This window comes from Mixophyes fleayi, chromosome 12 (assembly GCF_038048845.1).
Source record: "Mixophyes fleayi isolate aMixFle1 chromosome 12, aMixFle1.hap1, whole genome shotgun sequence".
NCBI lineage: Eukaryota > Metazoa > Chordata > Amphibia > Anura > Limnodynastidae > Mixophyes > Mixophyes fleayi.
Genome location: NC_134413.1, coordinates 73551843 through 73564058, shown reverse-complemented (window position 1 = coordinate 73564058; position 12216 = coordinate 73551843). Strand labels below are relative to the sequence as shown.

Below are 12216 nucleotides of genomic sequence, written 5' to 3'. Positions count from 1 at the left end.
TTCCCCTCGCAGTGCTAAACATACTGCCTGATTCCCACCATAACTGGGAAACCACGGGCACCTATGGTACAAACTAACCGTAGACTTTCCAGAGGAGGGCTAGTGCCTCCATGGAGGAGAGTAGCAACAGAACCCCAGCTTACCCCAATCCAGAGATGGCCAGCCCCATACCGAGAAACACTGGGGCTCTTCCTGGGCTGAGGGAGATGGGGTACTTAAAAAGCTTGGTACCAACTTTATATATGGTATACAAGTATACCATAAATTATTTAGAATGATCCATCCCTGGTCTACTGGGCATTTGGTTTTAGTCTCCGAATCTCCGATGTTTCGTTTTTAGAGTCCTAGCTTAGATTTCCGGGTGGCACTGAATCTGTCACCATTACCGTTTCAAAAAAGGCAAAGAAAATTACCTTTATCTAAGCTAGGTAGCACAGTGGCTCAGTGGTTAGCCCTTCTGCCTTACAGCACTGGGGTCATGAGTTCAATGCCCGAACCATGGCCTTATCTGTGTGGAGTTTGTATGTTCTCGCCGTGTTTGCGTGGATTTCCTCTGGGTGCTCCGGTTTCCTCCCTCACTCCAAAAACATACTGGTAGGTTAATTGGCTGCTATCAAATTGACCCTAGTTTGTGTGTGTATATTAGGGAATTTAGACTAAGTCCCAATGGAGCAGGTACTGATGTGAGTGAGTTCTCTGTACAGCGCTGCGGAATTAGTGGCGCTATATAAATAAATGGTAATAATAAATAATATCTTTAGAGTTTGATATTAATTATGGTTTGTTTATTATTGATGTACAAGTGGTATTATTTATTTAGAAGACTTGTTTCCCGGATCTATGTATGTTTGCCTCCTGTCTAATCAGTAGTGGAAAAAGAAAAGCAAAACATCACCTGTTGTTAATACTAAATTAGGATATTATGCGTTATTTTGTATGGTTTAATGCCACAATAACTTGTGGGATTTACTATTAATTTGCAGGAATAAATATTCATTTGTGTGTTATTGCATTCATTGAGAAGGGTACTTTTACATTTGGGGATAGATGATAAATCTGTGAGGTTTTGAATTATTTAGGAGTATAAAAGTTTATTAAGATTCAGCAAACTTTATCACCACTAGAGTGTGTTGTGCTACAACATACAAGACGATGGCCTTCTAGTAATATTACTATTATTAGAAGGTTTTATAAGACTTTCATTTCCTTTTCGAATTTTTTTCCAAATAAAACCAGTATTTATTACGCATCAATTAGTGGTTTTCCGCTTTCACCTCAGACTAGATTTTTTACGAATGCCGAACAAATTAACACGTTGTCAAATGCACTTAAATTATATCTTGCTGGGTAATTGCTTAGTGTTTGTCTTGTGGTTCCTTAAGGTGTGCGCACATAACCGGGTTAGATGTCTGAGGTCCAGGCTTTAATGTAGCTCCAGCAACAGATTTCTAGGTAACTAACTTACCCCAAATGTGTTGTCTTCTACTGTCTCAACTGGGTTCAGGAATGTACTGTTGCCTCCACCTGCGAAATAATAAAATATATATATATATATTTCTATGATGTATACCGTCATAAACTACACTAAAATATATAGATGTCTACCCGCTTCTGCTGGTCAAACATTATCACGCGGAAAACGGTTGGCATATTTGCATTTGAATATAAATAAATTACTTATTGTGTTTGTATTCCTTTGCAGTGTTTCCGCCAATGACCTGGTAATGGTTAATTAAAAGGCCATCAAGTCAGGAAACCTAAGATTTTTAAAAAAATCAAAAATCATTTATATATCTGGGCAGCACAGTGGCATAGTGGTTAGCACTTCTGCCTTACAGCACGGGGGTCATGAGTTCAATTCCCGACCATGGCCTTATCTGTGAGGAGTTTTATGTTCTCCCCGTGTTTGCGTGGGTTTCCTCTGGGTGCTCCGGTTTCCTCCCACACGCCAAAAACATACTAGTAGGTTAATTGGCTGCTACCAAATTGACTCTAGTCCATCTGCTAACAATAATTGACCCTAGTCTGTGTGTGTGTGTATGTTAAGGAATTTAGACTGTAAGCTCCAATGGGGCAGGGACTGATGTGAGGGAGTTCTCTGTACAGTGCTGCGGAATTTGTGGCGCTATATAAATAAATGGTGATGATGATAAGGATGATCTACCTCTCCACCCCATATTTATATTAACGCCATCATTATATACTTGATAAATAGGTTCCCACAGGTAATGCCTGCAGGGGTATCTCTGTGGATAGCAATATTATCACTGGCAATGACCGATGACATGTATAGAGCGAAGCGGAGAAAGCCAGGTCACTGTAGAAAGCGTCCGTATTCGCTAGTAATAGGATTTTTCGACCTTCGGTCAATCTGACCCCACAAAATAAATATGCAGGTTCAAAGCTAGGGTCTTTTATATAGGAAGTATCTTTACATTATTTGCATCTAGCTTCATGAAAGAAATACGCAGTATAGACCCCTAGCCCCAGAGCCTAAATTAGGACATTGCCTCTTACCATGTCTCTCGGTCAGTCATTTAGGCTAAGAAGGCAGCACTTGCCTGTCACAAGAGCAGGCTTAATTTTGCCATAGTCTAGAGGTCCCTCAGGCAGTGCTGACTACTCAGAGTAACATTATTATCGTATTACATTTGTCAAAGCAAGAAATGACACTAATCCACTTTATAGAGCAGATAGGTCTATTTTTTTTTTATTATATTACCTTCATATGTACTATGTAAGTCAGAAGCAGATATGGTAACTTACAGGATCTGCCCAACCATGATCTGTGTACGAGGAGGGGGGAAACATGCACAAAATCCACAAAATATGTTTTATATAATATGCTATAACCACTGTTAGCTGCAAACTAAATACAGATACACAAATTCACCAATATGTAAGTTTAGGTGTCTGTTGCACTCGGGAAGTGCTTTTCTCTGCACGCAAGGCTTGACGCATGCAACACTCTTGATTTACGAAGCCACTGGCAAACTTTCATGAATAGACATATCTTACATGCATGAATAATGAGCTACAGGAGACAACTGTTTGCACTTCGCTGATCAGCAAGAGCACATAAAATCTCAAATCTAAACATGTCCGTTTAAGCTGGACAACCCTACTGGTTCATCGCCTGAAATCTACACTTATCTAGCCAAGATAATTTGCAAAGTCAAGAGATGCAAAACAGCTTTAATGGCATTCAAAAATTAATGAGTTTGTTGACAGAAACAATTAGGCAAACCGACTTACCCCCAGGAGACAGGGACACTGAAAAAAATAAAGAAAATAGAGTTAGTTTCAGTAAATTCTAATCAATGAAGTTTTTAATACAGTACAGAACTTTACTTTGGAGGATAGATTCAATAAATCTTCTAAAAAGGAACAGTGGTGGTGTTGCCCATAGCAACCAATCAGCTTCTAGCTATCATTTATCTAAAACATTCTAGAATATGATAGCTAGAATCTGATTGGTTGCTATGGGCAACACCTCCACTTTTTCTTTTTAGAAGCTGGGAATAGTTATGGTTTAATCGCCAGTTTTTTCTGTAATGGTTTAATTTCCTCACCTGGGATAGGCACCTCCGGGTCGAAGTTGAAGGGATTCTCCATAAATATGCTGTACACGCTCCTACTGTCTTCCCCCAGCCAGTTCCTCACCAGCAGTGTGTAGTTCCCATTATTGACGTGCGTTGGGTTATTGAGGTACAGGCAGCCGTGGATTAGTGTATCGTTTTCTCTGTACACCAGTGGTTTGGTGAACGTGTACGCGTTCATAATTAGGGCCTGGCCGTTGAACTGCCAGCTGAGATCTGGTGCTGGGTTCCCGTCTATCGAGTACGGGATACAGGAGTGATATTGACGTATAACCTCTCCCAACACCTTTACCACCGCTGGAACTGAGAGAGAAAGATGGCCAGGATTAGCTATGGAAACATTGTAGTCAATATAACAGTATGAAGATCATACATACTGCATACCTAACCTGGGTTAAATTAAGTATTTAATGTTGAACCATACTTGCCGAGAGACTACAGAATTTCGGGGAGTCCTCCTGATCTCCAAGCAGGGAAGGCCACCCTCCTGCATCCTGCTTAATTTTATTCTGAAATGGGCAGGGGGAGTGGCATTGATGATTGTGTTGTTGTGCCGCTGGGGGTGGGGCCATGATGGCCCAATGCCTTGTCTCCCCCCTTCCCCAGACACAAACATTTGTCCCTTTTACTTCCCCTCTGGATTTAACATAAACTTAATTAAGTCCATGCTAAAGGACCAGTAAACTGAAGATATAAACTCTATCACTATAAAAGAACTACTACAATAACATCTGTGTAAAAGTTTCAGGAGTTTATCAGAACTGAAGATATTTTATTGGAGGGGCTATTTACCAAAGTAAGGAGTCTGTAGTATCAAATATCCTTCTACTAGTCATAGATGTGAAATATCAATCTGTGCGTGGCTAGTTTAGTATCCTGCCAATTCTGAAGACACCAGACAAATACTCCCGAGACAGATCTGGAATCTATCCAGAACTAACCATTTAGGCTGACAGACCATGTCTGGGATTGGTCTGAAATGAACCTTTCCTTCAACAACTAGGTGAAGAAGTTAAAATGGTAAAAAAAAATGCACTGTCCCCTCTAGGGCCCTGCCACATTAGGCCTTTGTGAACCTGTCCTTGTACTGTGCATGGTATCAACAGCCCCAAAGATTAAACAAACAGTGCTACAGTCCAAATGGAGACACAGCCCAGCACGGGTTAATTACAGGGTGACGTTAGACTTAAACCACACTGTTTTATTAGAATAATTCAGAGTGCGATTCCATTACACTTTGTGTGGCTATTGGTTTCTTGAATTAATTACAAGGTTTTTCCAGTGAGTGAGATTGCCTTCCCATAAGTAAGACCATGCTCTCAGATCAAGAGCAGGCTGCCAGGAAGAGATGATTCCTTGATGAGAGTATAGACTTTGTTCTATTGAGTGATGATGTCTCACCAGGAATATGCTTGTCTGAAAGGTCATCCTCTACCTGTCTTAAGACCCAAGCTACTAGTAAAAGTCCTTGTGCTTCACCAACAATCCCTCTAACATTATTTTTTACAGGAAAATGTGGAGTTGTAATATGGAGACATACTGTAGATTCAGAAAAGAGAGACAGAAAATGAAGTTTAAACAGTCTACTTACAATGGACATCTATCTGGACAGACTTTTTGGTCGGGCCAGCCATGTTCTCGGCCCAGCAGGTGACATCACGCTTGTTGAACTCTTTGGAGATGTTGAAAAGATGAAGGAATATCTCTGTATATGGACCATCAGATTGCTGTATGGACAATAAGGTGAATATAACCAGCTTTTAAAGATTTTTTCAAATGTTTTCACCGTAACACATTCACGAAGTTGCAATATACTTGGGATGGAATACAGAAGGTCATGTACCAAATTGAGGTCTATCAACTTAGCTATGAAGCTGAGGGCTCATTCTACTGTACTGAGAATTGTCTGGTGTACCCAGCAGGACTGTTTCTAGGCATATGTGGTTAGTACAGGCCACTGGACTAACCTCACTAAAGAAATCCAAGATACACTTACTGGAGTGGTTTCCTCTACGAAAAAATACAATTATTATTATTATTATTATTATCCTTTATTTGTTAGGCGCCACAAGGTATCCGCAGCGCCGCACACAGTACTAACAGTAGACTATACAGGGTGAAACCATACAGAACAATGAACAAAAAGTACCAATACTTCAGAAACTCTGGCCAGTCATATGCAGTAAAAACGGAGCGGAAGAACAGGTATGGAGACAGCAGGGGAGGGGGCCTTGCTCATACGAGCTCACATCCTAAGGGAGGGTAAACAGACCAGGCACAAGAGAAGCCAGTTGAGGCAAGAGAAGAGAAGGGAGGATGAGCAAAAGGGAGGAGATGGGGGTTAAGTAGATGGTTGGTAGGCTTTGAGGAAGAGGGGAGTTTTGAGTGCACGTTTGAAGGAGCACAGAGTAGGATAGAGACGGATGGAACGAGGGAGGTCGTCCCAGAGAAGGGGGGCTGCACAGGAAAAGTCTAGGATTCTGGAGTGGGAAGAGGTGGTAAGAGTGGAGGAGAGACGGCGGTCGTTGGCCGAGTGCAGGGAGTGGGCAGGAGTGTGAATGGAGAGGAGGTTAGAGATATAAGGGGCAGTAGAGTTGGAGAGAGCCTTGCAAGTGGTGGTGAGGAGTTTGAAAAGGATTCTGTAGGGGAAGGGGAGCCAGTGTAAGACAAAGCAGAGAGGGGAGGCAGAGGAGGAGCGGCGCGAGAGGAAGATGAGTCTTGCGGCCGCATTGAGTATAGAGCGGGGGAGGGGAGAGATAGGAGTGGGGAAGGCCAGTGAGGAGAAGGTTACAATAATCGAGGCGGGAGATACAATCTAAGGTTATATAGATTTATAGCCTTAGAAAACTTACATCAGGTTATCTGTGATTTATATTAGTGATCAAGTCACAGGTACTGCTAATACTATTATGGTTTTAAATTTCAGTTAGAGGCTAGTGAAAATAAAGACATTGTATTTTTCTCATGGACTCCCTTCTTGAACTCCATGAGTTCATGGACTCCCTTCTTGGACTCCATGAGTTCATGGACTCCCTTCTTGGACTCCATGAGTTCATGGACTCCCTTCTTGGACTCCATGAGTTCATGGACTCCCTTCTTGGACTCCATGAGTTCATGGACTCCCTTCTTGGACTCCATGAGTTTATGGACTCCCTTCTTGGACTCCATGAGTTTATGGACTCCCTTCTTGGACTCCATGAGTTTATGGACTCCCTTCTTGGACTCCATGAGTTCATGGACTCCCTTCTTGGACTCCATGAGTTCATGGACTCCCTTCTTGGACTCCATGAGTTCATGGACTCCCTTCTTGGACTCCATGAGTTCATGGACTCCCTTCTTGGACTTCATGAGTTCATGGACTCCCTTCTTGGACTCCATGAGTTTATGGACTCCCTTCTTGGACTCCATGAGTTCATGGACTCCCTTCTTGGACTCCATGAGTTCATGGACTCCCTTCTTGGACTCCATGAGTTCATGGACTCCCTTCTTGGACTCCATGAGTTCATGGACTCCCTTCTTGGACTCCATGAGTTCATGGACTCCCTTCTTGGACTCCATGAGTTCATGGACTCCCTTCTTGGACTCCATGAGTTCATGGACTCCCTTCTTGGACTCCATGAGTTCATGGACTCCCTTCTTGGACTCCATGAGTTCATGGACTCCCTTCTTGGACTCCATGAGTTCATGGACTCCCTTCTTGGACTCCATGAGTTCATGGACTCCCTTCTTGGACTTCATGAGTTCATGGACTCCCTTCTTGGATTTCATGAGTTCATGGACTCCCTTCTTGGATTTCATGAGTTCATGGACTCCCTTCTTGGATTTCATGAGTTCATGGACTCCCTTCTTGGATTTCATGAGTTCATGGACTCCCTTCTTGGATTTCATGAGTTCATGGACTCCCTTCTTGGACTCCATGACTCCATAAGGTTGAGGAATGGCCAAACATTTTACATAACATATTGTCTATGGTTTTAAAAGTTTTCAGATTACATATAACCCTCTCCACAAGGGTGTAACTATTGGGCAAATAGCAAAATAAAGATTTCATGGGGTGAGAAGCCAGTGATACATATCTACTAATAGCTCCAAAGGCCTCTGCACTTGGGTGCACACAAGTGGTCTGGCGTCTGAGTAGTGGAGCCCTGTTTGGGCTTTCAATTCCCTCACATTGGAACTGAAAGATCAAATGGGCTCTACCTTGTGAGCCCCAGTAAATGTATTATCTGAAGGACAAAGCCAAATCCAATTCAAAGCAATAGATCTATGTGTAGGCACATTCTGTCTCGTAAAATATTCCGTTGTTAACAGAGAATTAGTACTCTCATTATAGGTTTTTAAAGCATTGTGTGTAGTATTTTTCAGTTAAAGGAGCTTTAAACCTAAAATGTTCTTTCCATAATTGAGCACAGTTGGGTGGAAATTCTGACATAGTATTATATTATCCCTCTGTAAAGGCTATTAGTAAACTCATAGCACCTCCAATCTCTTTGTCTTCTATCTGTCATTTTTCCAGTCCTTTCTGGAATTGACCTCTAGACATTGTCCCTAAAGTATTGTATTGTGATAGGACTATTAAATCTCAATAATACTCACTGAGAGCTCTTGGAGGAGATAAATGGATAATGGCGAGCTCCGCAAGTAAGGTAACGTTCTAGAGCAAGGACATTTTTATACATTCATCCCTTAATACAAATGTAGGGTTGGAGTCCCTTATACAAAGATGATTTTATTAATTTATTTGTTTTATTAATTGTAGATGTTTCTGAGACCTTTTCCACCGCCCCTCTATAGTCTACTACTATCTTCCCAATTATGTTGCCCAAAACTACTCTATGATCCATGATTCTCATTTCAGCATATATGTTGTAGAACGGAATCCTGGCTCTAGCTAAGACAGGAAACTGGAAATAAAGAGATGTAGGGTGGATGGAAGACCGTTATATAAGGGAAGGGGCTCTCTTTTAATTTTTTTTTATAAAGGGTTGACCCAGCACCAACACAATGCTGGCTAGACAGGTCTGCAGTGGACTTCATAGCTTTCCTTCATAGTCTTAATACAAGACACATAAAAGCAATTTAAACTTTGGATTGAACCAGCGCCATATTGAATTTCATCCCCTACTTACCTCAATTTCGTTCTGAGGATTGACATCTGGTAAAATCCAGGTGGCTGTCGGCCTGGGCTCACCAGCTACATTACACTGAAGAGTTAGATTATCCCCTTGCAGAACTGTGAGGTTTTGTTCCGTAATGTAGACATCCGGTCGATCTAGTGACAAACACAACGCAACGTGTCAATGGATTAAGCTTGGTGGTCATATGTTTCAGCTTCCAGCTTCATGATGTAAAAGCATATATCTAAAATAATAAGATAATCAGACCTGGGGGAGGACTATTTAGATTTACAAATCCCTCATGGACTTTTCTTTCATTTATGAAAGATTGAAAATTGAGCGATATTCTAAACAAACTGGAGCTTCAACTTGGCTCGACTTAATCCAACAAAGCAGTATGACATTTGACATATTGTCTAGTAAATTACTTTTATACTAAATATAACTAGTTTATTGATGTAAAGTTTTAAGGTTTCTATTAATCTCTAGTTGTTATACTATCCAGAGAGAAATGGGACACATACCACACTGAGTGATGTTTGCGTCCTCTATGAAAATCTCCACATTGTCCATCCAGCAGCTTAGAGATTGGTTTCCGAGGTCAGCCCAGCCTTCGTCCCTACGGATCTGAATCCAACGCATTTCACAGGAACACTGGAAAGGATTTTCAGTCAGGACTCTGGAAGAGGGGATAGTCAAGCATCAGGAGAGTTGAAGATCACACCATGGTTAAACTTCTCAACCCTCAAGGAACCCCAACTCTCAACAAAGTAAAAGGTGAATTAGTCTAATTGATAGGGATGGTAATAATCCCCAAAGAAGAAACTCTCCACACACAGCCTGTTACGGGTACATAGGAGAGAATTGAGAAACCTTGTCATAGACTAAGGCCTAATGTAAGCATGAATTTTAACCTAAAGAAATTAAAGACTAATTCTAATTAGGTGACCTAATATCTAAAATAAAATAGACAGTAGTAGGAGTAGTAGAAGAGAGGGGAACTGCACTGGGCATCTGAAGGTAAGTAATACATTGTATTTTCACTTAGGAAAGAAGATAAGTAAAACTTGCATTAACCTTAATACTGGCCTTAAATATTCCATCTGCAGACTAATATTATCACCTTTGGCATTAATATTATCACATGTTGTCCTTTTCAACTAATCTGCAAGCTAAAATAACACCCAGGGGTAAATTTATCAAGTTGCGGGTGTGAAAAAGTGGAGATGTTGCCTATAGCAACCAGTCAGATTCTAGCTGTCATTTATTGAGTACATTCTATAAAATGACAGCTACAATCTGATTGGTTGCTATAGGCAACATCTCCACATTTTTAAACCTGCAGCTTGATAAATTTATCCTCCAATGTTTAACCGTGACCTGTTCCTATAGCCAAATGTCATTAATGGTTATTAGTTAAAATGACTGTGCTTACAATATGTTATAGAAGAATAATATGTTTTATTTGATGGTGTAACTAAAAATAAACATTATACATTGGGATATGACCTAGCTGAACCAGACATAGTTTAAATGTAGTGAAATATAAAATATTACATTCATTATTTTCTTAATACATAGTTGGAAAATAGAATGTGTATTTTGGTTCGTTTAGAACACATTTCCTAGATAAAAGCTTAAGGGGTAGATATATCAAACATTCTAAAGAGACAGAGTGGAGTTGTTGCCCTTAGCAACCAGTCAGATTCTATTATTTATCTAGCACATTCTAGACAATGTCTTCAGATACAGATTAAACAGACACAGAGTAATTGTTATGTTGAGAGAAAGGTTGACCTACAACTCCTGGAGAGGTAGACTGTAGAACGTTTTCCATGACAGCGAGACCAGAGAGTTAGAAGACAGGTTACTGTTGACAGAAGAAGAGAAATTAGCTTCAACGTGATTTTAAGCAGATCTTTTTTTTGCAGTATTTGTGGGATTGAAAGCAGGACAGTTAAAGGTGGTGGTGTAACAATATATTGTGCTGAAACCAAACCTGCACCATGATCTCATCGTCATCATACCAGCACTGTCTAAAGCTGGGTACACACTACACTGTTTTCATCCAATAATAGGCTCAAACAGCCAACATACGACCGCTCGTTCAAAAGTCGGGTCAGTGTGTGCAGTGACACGATGGTCGAAAGTCTGCCCAAATGGACGATTGTCGCCTCATTTGGTTGGTCGTACCATTTAATATTTTCGTTCCAATCTCGTTTCCGCTGTGTAGTGTGTATAAACTTCCGACCGATCCACAACAGTGAGTACGAAATTACAGTCATTGCTCACGACAACATGGCTGTAAAAAGTCGCTAAAGGGACGTCCGCTCTTCCCTTTATCGTCCTAAACAAGGCTAGTGTGTATGCAGTCCATGGACCGAGCGATCGGACCATCGATCGCATGTAAAATCGCTCGGCATAAAATGTTGGTCGAAATTTCTGGGGTGTGTACCCAGCTTAATTGTCTGGTCAAAATACCAAGAGGGGCGAAAGAAAGCCTACCCGTGGGCCTACAAGACTGATTTAGAAATACTCCATGCAATTATTTCAATGGAAAGATCTCCCCCATTATGTCTCTGATCACTTGATGTAAAACTGGTCAGCAATACCTGAGTGTTATCTGTGCATATAGACTAATGTCATTTTATAGTCCATCTCTGTAAGGCTGGGTACACAATATACAAAACTTCTCCCTATGCGATATCCTTAATGACTTTATCAATGATTAAAAGAAAAAAAAAGTCCCGATCAGCAGCCGATTCCTGTGTACACGTTTTACACAAATTACCGTCAGATCTGTGCTCTTCATCTGTCATAACCATCGGCTGAAAAGATGGTGACTCTGCACACTGCATAGAGATCTATGGACACTGCCGGTCCTGAATGCTTACACACTGCAGGATTGGAACCAAATTGTTCCATCGCTGAACAAGATTTTCAGTTGGGTTTAAAAATCAAATGAAACGATACAATGTGATTTGGAATGATAATCGTTCATCGTTGAAGCGTACACACTAATGCGATATCGGGCCAAACGGTCGTTTATTGTGTGATTGGCCGATAATCAGCTGAAAAACCTGTAGTGTGTACCCAGCCTATGCTAATTCCCTGATGCCTTGATAGAGATAATGTCTGTCTCTGGTTGAACTTTAAAATAGACTGAATACTTTGTGAAGTAATTACCTAGTGTTTGGAACCTATTGACAGCTCTCATTTTGTATACATCCATAGCTCAATATTCTGGACTCGAAAAGCTGCACCTGATCTGCCCAAACCACACCTCTTTCACATGGGACCACACCCGTTTTCTAGGGAGACATGCCCCAATTGATCGTTGGAAATCAGGACAACCCCAGGAAAATTAGGAATGTTGGCAGGTATAGATACCTGCATAGCAAATGTTACCAATGCATTTATTCATGACTCTTTCTTTATACTTTAATCTATTTTAACGGTAATATCATACCTCTCAACATTTATCCTGGCAAATTCGGTAC

General features: G+C 40.9%; 1 protein-coding gene across 2 annotated transcripts in view; it reads right to left on the bottom strand.

The window, feature by feature from the left end:
- NTRK1 (neurotrophic receptor tyrosine kinase 1) overlaps positions 1-12216 on the bottom strand; it is a 111801-nt gene that overhangs the window by 26698 nt on the left and 72887 nt on the right. For both annotated transcript variants that reach the window (XM_075193377.1, XM_075193376.1), the window contains exons 4-10: positions 10518-10586; positions 9241-9395; positions 8729-8871; positions 5191-5326; positions 3573-3902; positions 3256-3273; positions 1466-1524 (exon numbers count right to left, since the gene is read on the bottom strand). In XM_075193377.1, coding sequence (XP_075049478.1) covers positions 1466-1524; positions 3256-3273; positions 3573-3902; positions 5191-5326; positions 8729-8871; positions 9241-9395; positions 10518-10586 — 910 coding nt within the window. The remainder of the gene's footprint in view (positions 1-1465; positions 1525-3255; positions 3274-3572; positions 3903-5190; positions 5327-8728; positions 8872-9240; positions 9396-10517; positions 10587-12216) is intronic.